Source organism: Bos indicus, chromosome 2 (genome assembly GCF_029378745.1).
Source record: "Bos indicus isolate NIAB-ARS_2022 breed Sahiwal x Tharparkar chromosome 2, NIAB-ARS_B.indTharparkar_mat_pri_1.0, whole genome shotgun sequence".
Classification (NCBI taxonomy): domain Eukaryota; kingdom Metazoa; phylum Chordata; class Mammalia; order Artiodactyla; family Bovidae; genus Bos; species Bos indicus.
The window spans coordinates 131,665,491-131,678,820 of NC_091761.1; the positions used below are offsets into that span (position 1 = coordinate 131,665,491).

At 58.9% G+C, this 13,330-nt stretch overlaps 1 protein-coding gene across 4 annotated transcripts in view; it reads left to right on the plus strand.

Moving 5' to 3' along the window:
* Positions 1–833: 833 nt before the first annotated feature.
* The window catches only part of KIF17 (kinesin family member 17), a 51,527-nt gene continuing 39,030 nt past the window's right edge, over positions 834–13,330 (plus strand). For 2 of the 4 annotated variants that reach the window (XR_011563283.1, XM_070777525.1), the window contains exons 1-4: positions 834–1,394; positions 7,033–7,179; positions 8,158–8,259; positions 12,815–13,004. Coding sequence is in view for 3 of the 4 variants with exons in the window: in XM_070777525.1 (XP_070633626.1) it covers positions 1,164–1,394; positions 7,033–7,179; positions 8,158–8,259; positions 12,815–13,004 (670 nt within the window). In the remaining variant the exon portion in view is untranslated. The remainder of the gene's footprint in view (positions 1,395–7,032; positions 7,180–8,157; positions 8,260–12,814; positions 13,005–13,330) is intronic. The other 2 variants (XM_070777509.1, XM_070777517.1) reach the window with 2 other exon arrangements.

Here is a 13,330-nt window from a genome sequence, read left to right on the forward strand (position 1 = left end):
GATGTGGATAAAGGGCAGCAAGGTCCCTGTCGCCTTTGTCGGTAAGTCTCTAACCCCCGAGGGAGACCACTCCTCTGATGTCTCCTGGTGGGGGCTCCCCTGGGCCACCTCTAGCAAGGTGGTTAACCTCTCAGAACTGGGGCTGTGCGGACTGGAAAAGAACGGCTGTGCAGCGTCTAGTGAAGGCTATGGTTTTTCCAGTGGTCACGTATGGATGTGCTAGCTGGACTATAAAGAAAGCTGAGCGCCGAAGAATTGATGCTTTTGAACTGTGGTGTTGGAGAAGACTCTTGAGAGTCCCTTGAACTGCAAGGAGATCCAACCAGTCTGTCCTAAAGGAGATCAGTCCTGAATATTCATTGGCAGGACGGATGCTGAAGCCGAAACTCCAATACTTTGGCCACCTGATGCAAAGAGCTGACTCAGCATCAGGGAAAGACTGAAGGCGGGAGGAGAAGGGGACGACAGAGGATGAGATGGTCGGATGGCATCGCCGACTCAAAGGACATGAGTTTGAGCAAACTCCGGGAGTTGGTGATGGACAGGGAAGCCTGGCGTGCTGCAGTCCCTGGGGTCGCAAAGAGTCGGACACGACTGAGCGATTGAACTGAACTGGGCAGCCCCTGGCACTGAGTCAGCAGACGCGTGGACAAAGTCAGCGCGGGTCCCCCACGAGGGCGCACCAGCCTTCAGCACGATCGCTGGGAACGTCAGCACGAGCGCTGGGAACGTCAGCACGTGCGGCTTCCTCCGGTGCGCGGGGCGCAGGCGTCGGGGAGCCGCGCGCTGTGACGCCCCCGGCGTTGCCCAGCAACCGCGGACGCCGCGGCGACGTGCGCGCGAGCGAGCGGGCGGTTGGGGTGGCTCCGGGGGCCCGGGTCCTGCGGCGGCGCCTACAGCGCGGATCCGCCATTGCCCCCCGCCCCCCGCCCTCGCCCGGGCCGGACCTCAGGGAGACGGGCGAGCCCGGCGCGGGAGGAGGCGGCGGCTCCGGCTCCGCTCCTTCGGCTCCCCCGCCGCCCAGCTTCCTCCTCGTCTCCGGGCGCCCCCCGAGGAGCCCGGTCCCCGCCGCCGCGCGGGCGCTGGCCCCGCCCCCTGGCCCGGGCTGCTGGGGGGTCCCGTGCGGGCCGCCCCTGGGGGACCCCCGCCGCCGCGGCGGCGCCATGGCCTCGGAGTCGGTGAAGGTGGTGGTGCGCTGCCGCCCCATGAACCAGCGGGAGCGGGAGCTCAACTGCCATCCGGTAGTGACAGTGGACTCCGCTCGCGGCCAGTGCTTCATCCAGAACCCGGGCGCCGCGGACCAGCCCCCCAAACAGTTCACCTTTGACGGCGCCTACTACATGGACCACTTCACCGAGCAGATCTACAACGAGATAGCCTACCCGCTGGTGGAGGTGAGGGCCCCCGCTTCCCCAGGAGACCCTCTGGGCAGGACCTGGGGCCCCTCGGAAGGCTCCTGAGGGCCGGCGCTGCCCCCCCAGGCCGGGCGGGAAGGCTCTTCTGGAGGGGCCGCAGGTGGACAGCGGCAGGCTGAAGACTTCCGTCCCCTCAGGAGACAGCTGGAAGCCACCCGCAATGTCTGTCTGGGTCCCCCACTGCCCCTGGTGCCAAGGCTGGTTCTCACCCCATCCTTCCGCCGTTCCCCACAGGAACTCCAGCCCCCGCGACCACTTGCCTCCCACCCTCACCCAGGCAGCCTCAGGACTCCTCTGAAAACTCCGATCACTTCCCCAGCCTCCCAAGAGCCCCGGGTCCTCCTCAGCCTCCCCCTTCTCCTCTCGCCTCTGCTCTGCCCTGGCCCCCGCTTTCTGCCCTCAGCACCCAGAGTCTTCTCCGTCATCGCCCCCGCTCCAGCTTCCTGAGAGGCCCGTCAGGCTACAAGCTTATATATATGTGTGTGTGTGGAGGGAGGAATCTCAATTCTGCAGAGAGAAGGCTTTGACCAGGCCTTGGACTCGGAGGAGCGAAACCCTCGACGTTTGGTCTGACTTACCTTCCTCCCTGGCGCTGGAAGAATGGGGAGGCAACAGCAGTTCTCACCCCTTCACGGGGCTTTTGCTTGTCTTCACCCTCTCATGCTAAGGAGCTTCTTGGAGCTGCAGGGCAGGGAGGCTGCCATATCACAGAGGGGAGGCTGAGGCCCGGAGGGAGGAAACTGCTGAGCTCCCACAGAGAGTTTCTGAGGAGACGGGGCTACACCTGGTGTTTTCTGGCCAAGGGTTCTTTCCTCGCTATTGCCATCTTCCCAGTTGGACGGCAAATTCGCTAGTGAAGTGAGATGTCAGGATGTGAGGTGTTGTTCCAGGCAAAAAGAAAAGTTGAAGAATTGCTGCCTGTACCCCACTGCCCATGAGGATACCTGGGGCTCTGGGGAGTCTGGCAGCGGAGAAACTAGTTTGACTTCTCTAACCCAGTGTTTCTGAAAGGCGTTTTCCCTGGAGCCTTTCTGCTTTGGCCAGTAGGCCAGCTAACATTCCCCAGCGCACCTCCTTGGGCTATGGTCAGAACCCCTTGTGGGGGTTGAAGTGTTCCAGACCCCAGAGCCCCCCAGCAGTGGGGGTGTGACTGGAGGTGATGCCCAGGGGAAGAGGGCAAATCTCCCCAGACATTGGTCCTGGGCCCCAGGGGTGGCCAGGCTCCCCTGCCATCCTGGACTCTGAGGATCTAAGGGACCAGAATGGGTGGCCTGCTCCCGCCCCCACCCCGGGGTCCTTGAATGTCCACCTGGTGGCAGGCGCTCACTCTTCCTGGAGTAGCCCGCTCCCCCCTTTGCTTCTTAACTCCTGGAAGACCCTTCTGCACAGTGAATCAGAGCCAGACTCCCTGACACTTTCAGCTCTCTGCCCTGCCTCTGTCCCGGGGCACCCAGAACACCTCTGCTTCCTGGTCCAGGGTCGGTCCCTGAGAGATGGGAAGATTCTGAGATTGAGTTCTCCTTGGCCTTGGCTTCTCCAGGGTCTCAGCCTGCTCATACATCCCCCTCCTCACCCTGGAAATAATTCCCCTGAGCACGCCTCCCTTGTCGGGGTCCCCAAGAAGCCCACGCCCAGAGGGGGAACACCTCAGATCTCCCCTCCAGCCCCCACTCCTGTCGCGAGTGCACTGCTACAGGGATGTCTGCCTCTGGGCATCCCACGGAGCCTCAGGCTCAGCAGGACATACGTTCATTTTCATTAATTCACTCAGCTAACAAAGAGCATCTCCATACCAGGCCCCATCCAAGGCATGGAGCAATAATAACAGCACCTTCCCTCAGCTCGCTCACAATTGGGTGGAGGAGCAGCTAACCTAGTAGCTGCAAGCCAGGGTGATGAGTGGGAAGAGAAGCCATGGGGACTTTGGCAGAACAAAGAAGACTAGCAAACCTGGGCTTGGAGGGGATGGGCAGGCAGGGAGGACTTCCTGGAAGCAGTGAGGTATAAACTGAGGCCAGAAGGATGAGAGGGTCAGCCAGGCAAGAAGGTGGAGGAGAGGGCCTTTCAGGTGGAGACCAAACCATTTGATCTTTGCCAGACCCCGTGGACATACGTAAAACTGGGATTATCATTCCTGATGAGGAAACTGAAGCCTTGAGCATCCTAGAATGAGTTAGGGGTGATTTTGACTGCAGAGCTAGGTCCCCAGGCTCCATCCTGTGAATCGTACACAAAGCACAGTGAGGAGCAACTGCAAAGGGCAAGCTGTGTGTGTCTTAGGCAAGGCAGCTGTGTGTCTGTCCTGCTGGGCTCTGACCACCTCCAGGGGGCCTCTTGCCCAGGTCCTTCCCTGCAGATCCTACTGCACGAAGCCCCCAGCGCTTCAGACTGACCCTTCCTGCCCTCTCCTCCTTCCCCTCCCTTTGCCTTGCCTTCTCTCCCACCTAAATCCAGACCTGATTTCTCTGTCACTGGGTGACCTCTTCCACCCCAGACCCATCTTTCAGCCAACTCAGCACAACCTACCCTGAACTCATCCCCTCCATGCCCAGCCTTCTGCTTGGCCTCTGGTCCCTTTCCCACCCAGTCGCTATTCCCTGTCTCCATCCTCCTGCTTCACACCCATGGCCTCAGAGTCACCTCTGATGAGCCTCTGCCCAACCCACCCAGGGGCCTGGTGTTATGGACGGACCAAGGACAGGCCTGGTTTCCAGAGACATCGACGCGGTAGAATTTGGCTCCTTGATGGAACACAGTGCTGTTTGTTCGGGAGAGGATAGGGAGCATGAGGCAATTTAGCACAGATGCTAAGTAGAAAAAATCTGACCTCTAATAGCAGCCTCACGGGAATTATTGCAGAGGATGACACCAAGTTATAAAGACGGTCAACTAACAGTTTGATTTCATGAAAATCATCCAGTAAACAGTAATATGGGGAACTTGGCAAAGCCTGGGAGGACAGAGTGGCGACACTCAGGACCCGCTCCACGCGTGTGTGTCCCTGGCAGGTCTGGCGTATCACTTAATGGGTGAAGCATTTTTGAAACTTTATGTTTTGCCTTAAGAATGCAGGTAAAGTTGTCTTCCACTTCACTCCACAGTAGCGTGGTTCTGCAGAACTTCCTGCAGTGGTGGAAATGTTCTGGATCTGAGCTGTCCAATTAGGGACCGCCAGCCATACATGGCAAGTGAGCACTTGACGTGAGGTTAGTGCTTTTGAGGAACTGAATCTTAGTTTTATTTAATCGTAAGTTAAATTTAAGTAACTGCATGTGGCCAGTGGCTACCTCCGGGGATGGCACAGCTCTCGAGCCAGCCTTTCCAATATAAATGTAACATGAGCCACAGACAAAATTTAAAGTTTTCTAGTAGCCACGTTTTAAAAGGGCTTCCATGGTAGCTCAGCTGGTAAAGAATCTTCCTGCATTGCAGGAGACCCCGGTTTAATTCCTGGGTCGGGAAGATCCTCTGGGGAAGGGATAGGCTATCCACTCCAATATTCTTGGGCTTCCCTGGTGGCTCAGATGGTAAAGAATCTGCTCACAATATGAGAGACCTGGGTTCGATCTCTGGGTGGGGAAGATCCCCCAGGGGAGAGCAGGGCAACCCACTCCGGTTCTCTTGCCTGGATAATCCACATGGACAGAGGAGCCTGGCAGGCTACAGTCCATGGATGGGGTCACAAAGAGTCGGACATGACTGAGTGACTAAGCACAGCACATTTTAAAAAGTGAAAGGAAACAAGGAAAATTAATTTTAATGATACATTTTATTTGGCCCAGTAGAATCCCAAATATCTTTTCAAGAAAGCCTGACAATAGATATTATCATGGCATAATAGCTATCAGAGATATCTTACATTCTTTCTTCACTGTAAGCCTTCGAAATCAGGTGTGTGTTTCACACTTACAGTGGGTCTCAATTTAGGTGCTGAAGTGTCAACAGTTCAAATGAAATGAAACACAAAAAGTAAATTCGTGTTTAATGGGAAACCATTTTACACTGCTTTGGTTTTTAAATGGAAAATTTTACATTTTTAAAATTTTAAACAATATTTTAAAGTTTTAGCCTTCTTCAGTGGCATGAAGCACCCTTCTGGTGTGCCTGGTGGCTGCCCTACCGCACTGCGCATGTGAAATATTTACTTTGGTATTGAACCCCTCCTCCAGGCCTGGGTGGCATTGGTAGTCCAGGCACTGCCGCATGTTGTCCCTGGGCTCCCGGTGCCCCCGCCTCTGGCCATCTGGTTGGGTGACTGGTCTGCCATCGCTTCTGCTCCCCCCACCACCCCACCCAGGGCCGTCTGATGAGCTGTGGATCGTGACTTCCGGTCTTCCTTCCCCCGCAGCCCCTGGGGACCCCGAGCCCTGCAGTGGTCTGCAGGACGGGTCTTTGCAGATGCCAGCTGGGCCCTCGGGGCCTGGGCACAGCTCTCTGGGCCCACATTCTGGCACAGGAGTCCCCCTCCCCATGCTAAGTTCTAGAATTTGTGGTCTCATGAGCTGGGTGAGGGAGGACAGGGAGTGCGGTGTCTTCATTGTTTGGGGCTTGGTCCCCAACCGGAACACGGTCCCCCCGCAGAGAAGAGAGACGTAACCTATGCAGTGAACAATGGCCTCGGTGAACGAGGGTCGCCCTGGGGGAATGCCACCACCCTGGTTTGCCGCCTCCTCCTTCCCAGCTTCGTCTCCATCCCCCTCGCCCCAGGTCTGCCTGCTCTCAGCCTCCCGCCTGGCCCCTCACGGCTTTGCTCCAGCCGTCACCTCAGCCCTGAAAGCCTTCCTCCTCCTCTCACCTGTTGAAATCCAAGCCATCCTTTCTGTTCCCCTGTTCTCCGCCCTCGCCCACCTGCCCGGAAAGTTTGCCTGGCTCTTCCCGCACTTTCCGTCTCTCCCTCTCCTCCCCCAGCCTGAACTCCATCATTGCACGCCCCTGCATCTCATAGAAGGACCATCCCCACACGTTCCAGCAGACACTTGGGTAGCACCTTCCTCCGTGTGCAGGGGGCACCTACCTCCGTGTGCAGGGGGCACCTACCTCCATGTGCCAGCACTTCGAGTGCCAGGGCAGGAAATCATTCCCAAGCACAGCTCTCAGCGGGCTTCCCTGGTGGCTCAGCGCTAAAGAATCCGCCTGCCAGTGCAGGAGACCTGGGTTCGATCCCTGGGTCAAGAAGATCCCCTGGAGAAATAAATGGCAACCCACTCCAGTACTCTCGCCTGGAGAATCATGTACAGAAGAGCCTGGCGGGCTGCAGTCCACGGTGTCAGAAAGAGTCGGACACGACCGAGCGACGAAGCAGCAGCAGCCCCACCTCTCGGTGCTGTTCTGACCCTTTGGCACCGGTGAGGACACCGAGGCCCCGCGCCCCTGGATGAGAACAGGCCAAGGGCACAGGCAGCAGAGGATGGCACCAGGCTCTTAGCCAGACACAAGGACGGTCTCCTACCCCACCAGTGGAGCCGCCTCCATCTCTGCACGGCCCACCCCACCCGGCGCCACCATGGTGGGAGAACTGGGCAGGGGGTGGGCGGTGCGCCCGTCCCTGCGTCAGGAGGTAGCCCTGAGCGCGGGCGTGCTGGGCCAGCTGAGCGCCCGGCTGTGTTCCCCCTCGCAGGGCGTCACTGAGGGCTACAACGGCACCATCTTTGCCTACGGCCAGACGGGCAGCGGGAAGTCCTTCACCATGCAGGGCCTGCCAGACCCGGCCTGCCAGAGAGGCATCATCCCCCGGGCCTTCGAGCACATTTTCGAGAGTGTCCAGGTAATGGGCCTGGTGGATGGCAGGGGCGGGGCTGGGCGCCCCAGGCATTACCATGAACAATCCTGGAGCACTTCTGACCTGGGATGTGGGATGTGGTCAGAGCCGGCCTAGCCGCGGCCCAGATGGGCAGAGGCAGGCTCTAGTTTCTGAAGCAGTGATGCGAGAACTTAAAGCTGAGAAAATTCTACCAGTTCTACGTTTTTCTCCAGCCATTTTTGGAGTTTTAACATTTCATGTGACATTTCATGTGGATATGATGACCCAGAGCGCTGGCCCGAGACATGGCTGTAAATAATCAGAGCTTCCCCTTTGCATGGTCCAGGTGCTGCAGACCAAGCACTGTGCAGAACACTTAGCATAATTATCTCGCTACGACCCTAGCCCAGGAGGTAGCTGTTACCCTCATTTTTGATATAGGGAAACCAAGACCGGGAGCCCTTATGGGCTGGGCTCAGACCAGTGATCCCGGTGTCCAGATGGCAGGTGAGCCATGCCCTGCTGCCCACTCATGAAGGCTCAGAGATTCCTGCATCTGAGAAATGACAAAGCAGGGACTAGTCAGCTGCAGAGCCCGCTGTATTGCACCTGGGACTCATTCTGATGACCGGCAAGCAACTGGAAGAGCTGCCAGGGATTGGCCCAGGGCGGGTGCTGGATCCGGGCCTTAAACCCACAGTCTCCTCTCTCTACCTTCACAGTGGGGGGCCCTCTCCTGGCTCCTTTCCCACGAGGCCTGTAGAGTGCAGAGGGAGCGTGAGTCCTTAGCAGCATGAAATGATGCCACTCTGAGACGCTTGAGGGCCCAGCCAGCCAGAGAGGAGGGGACCGCTTGCCAGGCAGGCAGGGCCAGGTGAGGTCAGGGACACCTCCCCCCTTGACGTCCCGCCTCCTGCCGCCGTGTCTTGCCATGATGTCTCCGCGTGACGACCAGGCAGCGGGTGTTCAGGTGTCTCTGTTCTTCCCGGCCGCTCCCTGCAGTGTGCAGAGAACACCAAGTTCCTGGTCCGGGCCTCCTACCTGGAGATCTACAATGAAGATGTCCGGGACCTGCTGGGCACAGACGCCAAGCAGAAGCTGGAGGTGTGTTGGGTGCAGCCCTGGCTGGGGTGGGCAAGGGGGTCCTGGAGGAGATATAGGGAAGGGTGCCCAGGGCTCGCTAGTCTGCCCAGCCCTGCCAAGATGGGCAAAGCAGGCCTGACCCCTTGGGGAGCCCAGCGAGACCAAGTCACCTGCCAGGACTGGACAGCCGGGTGGTTAGCAAGGCTGGGCCAGGTCTGGGACCTCTGGGCAAGGCTAGGCCATGTCTCCTATCTGAGACTCTAAATGCCAGACGGGCCCGGTCCAGTTCCAGGAGGAGCCTGAGGAGGGGAGACCAACCCAGATCTGTGGCCAGCATGCCAGTGACTGCTCCCAGACTCTGGGTCTTCTTATCTGAGCACTGGACCTTCCCACCGAGAGGCCCACAGCCAGCGGTGGAGGTTGACCTACCTTCCCCAGTCCAGAGTCAGCATGCCTGCGCTGGGGAGTGTCAGTCCTTAATGAGCATCAGTCTTGGGAGGTTGCTATGGAGATCCCCATCCTGTAGATGGGGAAAGGAGGCTGGGAAAGAGACGGGGACTTGCCTGAGGCCAGTGGGTTAGGAAGCTCCAGAGTCAGGGTTGGACATTTTGTGTGGCTCAAACTGCCTGAATCTCCCTGGGGCACAGGCCTTGACAGCCGGTGTGGGGTGGGGGCAGAAGCAGATAAGGGGCTGCTGATAAGGTCCAGAAGCAGTTAAGGTCCAGTCCTCTGGACCCTCCCCAGCATCCAGACTGAACCGGACATGGCGACCTGGTTCCCGCCCCACCCCCATCCACGTGGGACAGGGCTGCTTCCCTGCTCAGCTCCAGAGCCCCCCACTTGCCTCTAGACACCCCACCACCACCCCCTCCCCGCACTTGTCCTGGCTTCATTTGGAGGGGCCGTGAGTTCCTCTGACCTGCAACCATTAAATGCCCCACCCGAACACATCTGACCCCCAAGGAGCAGCTGTTTTGGAAAAAAAACAATTTTGGGGGTACACTTTTTTGTTTGTACTGATCACATGGTGGAAAAAATAAAATTAGAGCCAGAAAGACCCTTGCTGCTGCTGCTGCTAAGTCGCTTCAGTCGTGTCCGACTCTGTGCGACCCCATAGACGGCAGCCCACCAGGCTCCCCCGTCCCTGGGATTCTCCAGGCAAGAACACTGGCGTGGGTTGCCATTTCCTTCTCCAGTGCATGAAAGTGAAAAGTGAAAGTGAAGTCACTCAGAGAGCTTCTAAATCCACAATCCTTTCGTGGTGGAGATGAGGAAACTGAGTCCCAGGGAGGGGAAGGGACTTGGCCAAGGTCACACAGCAAGTTGCTAGTAATGGTATTGGTACCAGAGCGTGCGGGATCTGAGTGGTCAGGTGCTTTTTCTTCCCAGACTTTTTGGGGTGGGCAGTATAGGAAACCTGGGGGCCATGAGAAGCCAGCAACGGGGTTCCATTCGAGGGAGGGATGTCCATGAGTCGATGCATCCATTCAGCAGATGGCTGACCTGAGAAATGCCAGCGCGCAGACCACGGCAGGTCCACCTCCTGTGTACCAGCTCCCCCAGTCCCTGTCCAGACCAGGACCTGCCCCAGCCCCCTCCTCCTCAGCTCCTCGAAGACACAGCGCTTTGCCCTTTCTGTACAGGAGCCTCCAGCCACCCGCTGCGGTCTTTCCACTGTCTTCTCTCTCCTGGAGCTTGAGCAGCCGAGTCATCACTCAGCCCCCAGACAGGGAAATGGGGACAGCAGCAGGAGGTCCGCTCCCCTTTCTCCCCACCCTGGACGCTAGGATGGGCTAGGCTAACCAGGACCTGGCGGGGGTGGTGCCCGGGCTGGCAGCTACATGCACTAGGCTAACCAGGACCTGGTGGGGGGGGTGCCCGGGCTGGCAGCTACAGGCACTTGGTCCAGCTGGCCTCCAGGTCTCCAGCCTGGTAAGCCGGGCTGCCTGGAGGTGGAGGGTCGCCTATAACTGATGTGTTCGGAGACACCTGCCTTGGGTGCACCGGACTCTCCCGGGAGGTGCAGCCGGGTTCTTGTGTCAGCCTGACCATAGCCTCAGGAGGAGCTGCTGTTTCTATCCTTGATTACAGGAGAGGAGCCTAAGACTCCTCGTTGCCTAGGTGCGAACCGGCCCCAGGGCACAGTCAGTAAAGGACAGAGGTGGAATTTGCCCCCAGGTGGCCAGCGGGCTCTGCGGCACAGCGCAGGGCCCAATAATTCTGGTCATTAGAGGAGGTTGGATTGGCTGGGGTCAGCAAGGGATCTGGGGAAGCAGATTATACCCCCTCCCCCCAACTACCACGAACCGCCCTCAGAGAACCCTGCTTAGCACTGGGTAGCGAAGGAGGTGTCTGAGGGGCTGCAGGCATCCGGCCAGTGTGGCTGGACCCCCCTCCTCCACAGGGACGCATCCTGACTCTGGACCGACCTGCGTGGTCCTGCTCCTGTGCACAGCGGGAGCTCCTGCTCACCCACCACATCCCAGCTGGTTGCCATGGCGACCGAGCCCGGCCTGGCATTTGGGAGGAGCAGTTACCAAGGAACGCAGGCCACAGCTGGCGGCTGACACTCTGGAGGAGGGTGGGGGAGGGAACAGCAGGCGCCAGGGGGAGGGCTCAAGAGATGAGGTAGGGCCTAAAAATAGGGGTGGGGGAGACCCTTACGTCAGGGTTATCTCTCTGTGGAGAGCGATGGCCTCACCTCCATATCTGGGTTCACTGAACCCCCTCCAAGCTCCCTCAGAGCTTTCTTTAGATCCACTCTCTTTTTAACCCTCCCAATAGCCCTGTTTATCATCCTCACTTTACAGATGGACTTCCCTGGTGGCTCAGACAGTAAAGCATCTGCCTATAATGAGGGAGACCTGGGTTCAATCCCGGTCGGGAAGATCCCCTGGAGAAGGAAATGGCAACCCACTCCAGTACTCTTGTCTGGAATATCCCATGGATGGAGGAGCCTAGTGGGCTACAGTCCAAAGAGTCAGACACGACTGAGTAACTTCATTTTCACTCTAAAGATGAGACCGAGGCCAAAAGAGGCAAAGTGACTTCCCTAAAAAGTAGCAAGTCAGGACCAAGTGTCTAGCCCGGGCCTGTCTGAGTACAGATGAGAAGCTGCATTCTTCCTGAGGCTGGGAGCAGCCATCCCCTCCCCCGTGCCCACCATGTGCCCTGCTGGCGTCTAGGCTGCAGTGTGGGCACACCTCCCAGGCCTCCCTCCAGCCCTGCTCGGTGGGCTGCGACTCCCGCTTCTGGCCTCTGAGCTCCATCCTCACAGCCACCTCCAAGGTCAAGGTCTGCCCTGTGTCATCCTCCAGGGTACTGCAGTGAAAGTGAAGGTCGTTCACTCGTGTCTGGCTCTTTGTGACCCCGTGGACTATACAGTCCGTGAAATTCTCCAGGCCAGGATCCTGGAGTCAGTAGCCTTTCCCTTCTCCAGTGGATCTTCCTGACCCAGGGATTGAACCCAGGTCTCCCGCACTGCGGGCAGATTCTTCACCCCCTGAGCCACCAGGGAAGCCGCTGCAGACTCTGTCCTAATCCCAGCCTCGTCCACTGCCGCCTCCAGCAAGTCAGTCACTTAGCCTTTCTGTGCCTCGGCGGCTTAACTGTTCCCTGAGACCCGATCCTTCAGTCTGGGTCTGGCTCCTTCTCCAGACGGGGGCTGCCAGGGCAAGCCGGTGCTGGCCACCCTCACTCACCGCCCCACCCGCCCCCTAACTCTGCAGCAGGGGTCCAACCCCACCTGGGACGCTGTAGCTGCCCTGGGGCACAGCACACGAGCCTGCCCTGGCCCAGAGCAGCAGACAGATGACTTCTGTCCCAGTTCATTCTTGCTCCTGCCAGAGTGGTTTGTATTTCCTCTCACACTGGAAAAATATTGAGTTTCACAGCTCTGTGTCAGCAACACAACAGCTTGGCTGCCTGGAGAGCGAGCGGGCAGCAGTCAGATAAATTAATTTACTCACTGCTGTCCTGCTGAGGGCTGGAGGGAGCCACGGGCCAAGCTGAGCTGTGGGCCAGCGGGGACTCTGGGCAGCAGACAGCCCTTCACACGCCGTGGTCCACGGGTTTGGGAACATTCTTGTTGCCCTGGAGCCGCGGCAGAGAGACGCGGGCAGAAGCCATGTTGGCAAGGCAGGCAAGAAGCACTCAGAGCCCTTGGGTGAACGACCACCGGGTCAGCCCCCTGGGGGCTGAATCCCCAGACGGGAAACCGCCTCCACAGCCAGGGCACCAACAGCCGCAGTGAGGCCCACGGCGGCCGTTCGTGGAGCACTGGCCAGGCGCCAGGCACTGCCTGCTGTGCATCGTACGGGCCTTAGTTTACAGTCCCCGCTGCCTCCCTAAGAAATGTCCATTTCACAGATGTGGAAACTGAGGCTCAGGGAGGTGATGTAGCTGGTGCGAGGTCGCACAGAGGAAGTGGCGGGGGTGATCTTGAGGCTGTTCTACCTGGTCTGTGACAGGAATTCGAGGTGCCAACCTGCCCCGCAGGAGGGCAGACGTGGTGGGCACTGACTGGGCCCTTCCCTGGGTTCCCTGGGGAGCCCTGACCCGAGCCTCCTGCCCGCAGCTGAAGGAGCACCCGGAGAAGGGGGTGTACGTGAAGGGGCTGTCCATGCACACGGTGCACAGCGTGGGCCAGTGCGAGCGCATCATGGAGGCGGGCTGGAAGAACCGCTCGGTGGGCTACACCCTGATGAACAAGGACTCCTCTCGCTCCCACTCCATCTTCACCATCAGCATCGAGATCTACGCCGTGGGTGCGTGAGGCCAGGCGGGGTTGGAGGGGGCGGGCCTCCCAAGCCGGGCACCCACTCCTAAGCACCCCAGACCCTTCACCTCTCGGAGCCACCAGGGCCCCAGCTGGGAGGAGATGCTGGGATCGCCCGGAGGAATCGCACGAGGCCCATCCCTGTGCCGGGACCCGTGTTTAAAGGAGAGACAGCGTTACCACCACCAGTAATAGCACCGGCAGTCGCAGTGTGCACTTGCCGCCTGCCTGGCAATGCGTGTGCGTTGGCCCATGTGCTCCTTACACCCCAGGGGGTGGACACATAGCATCCCCATCTTACAGATGAGGAAGCTG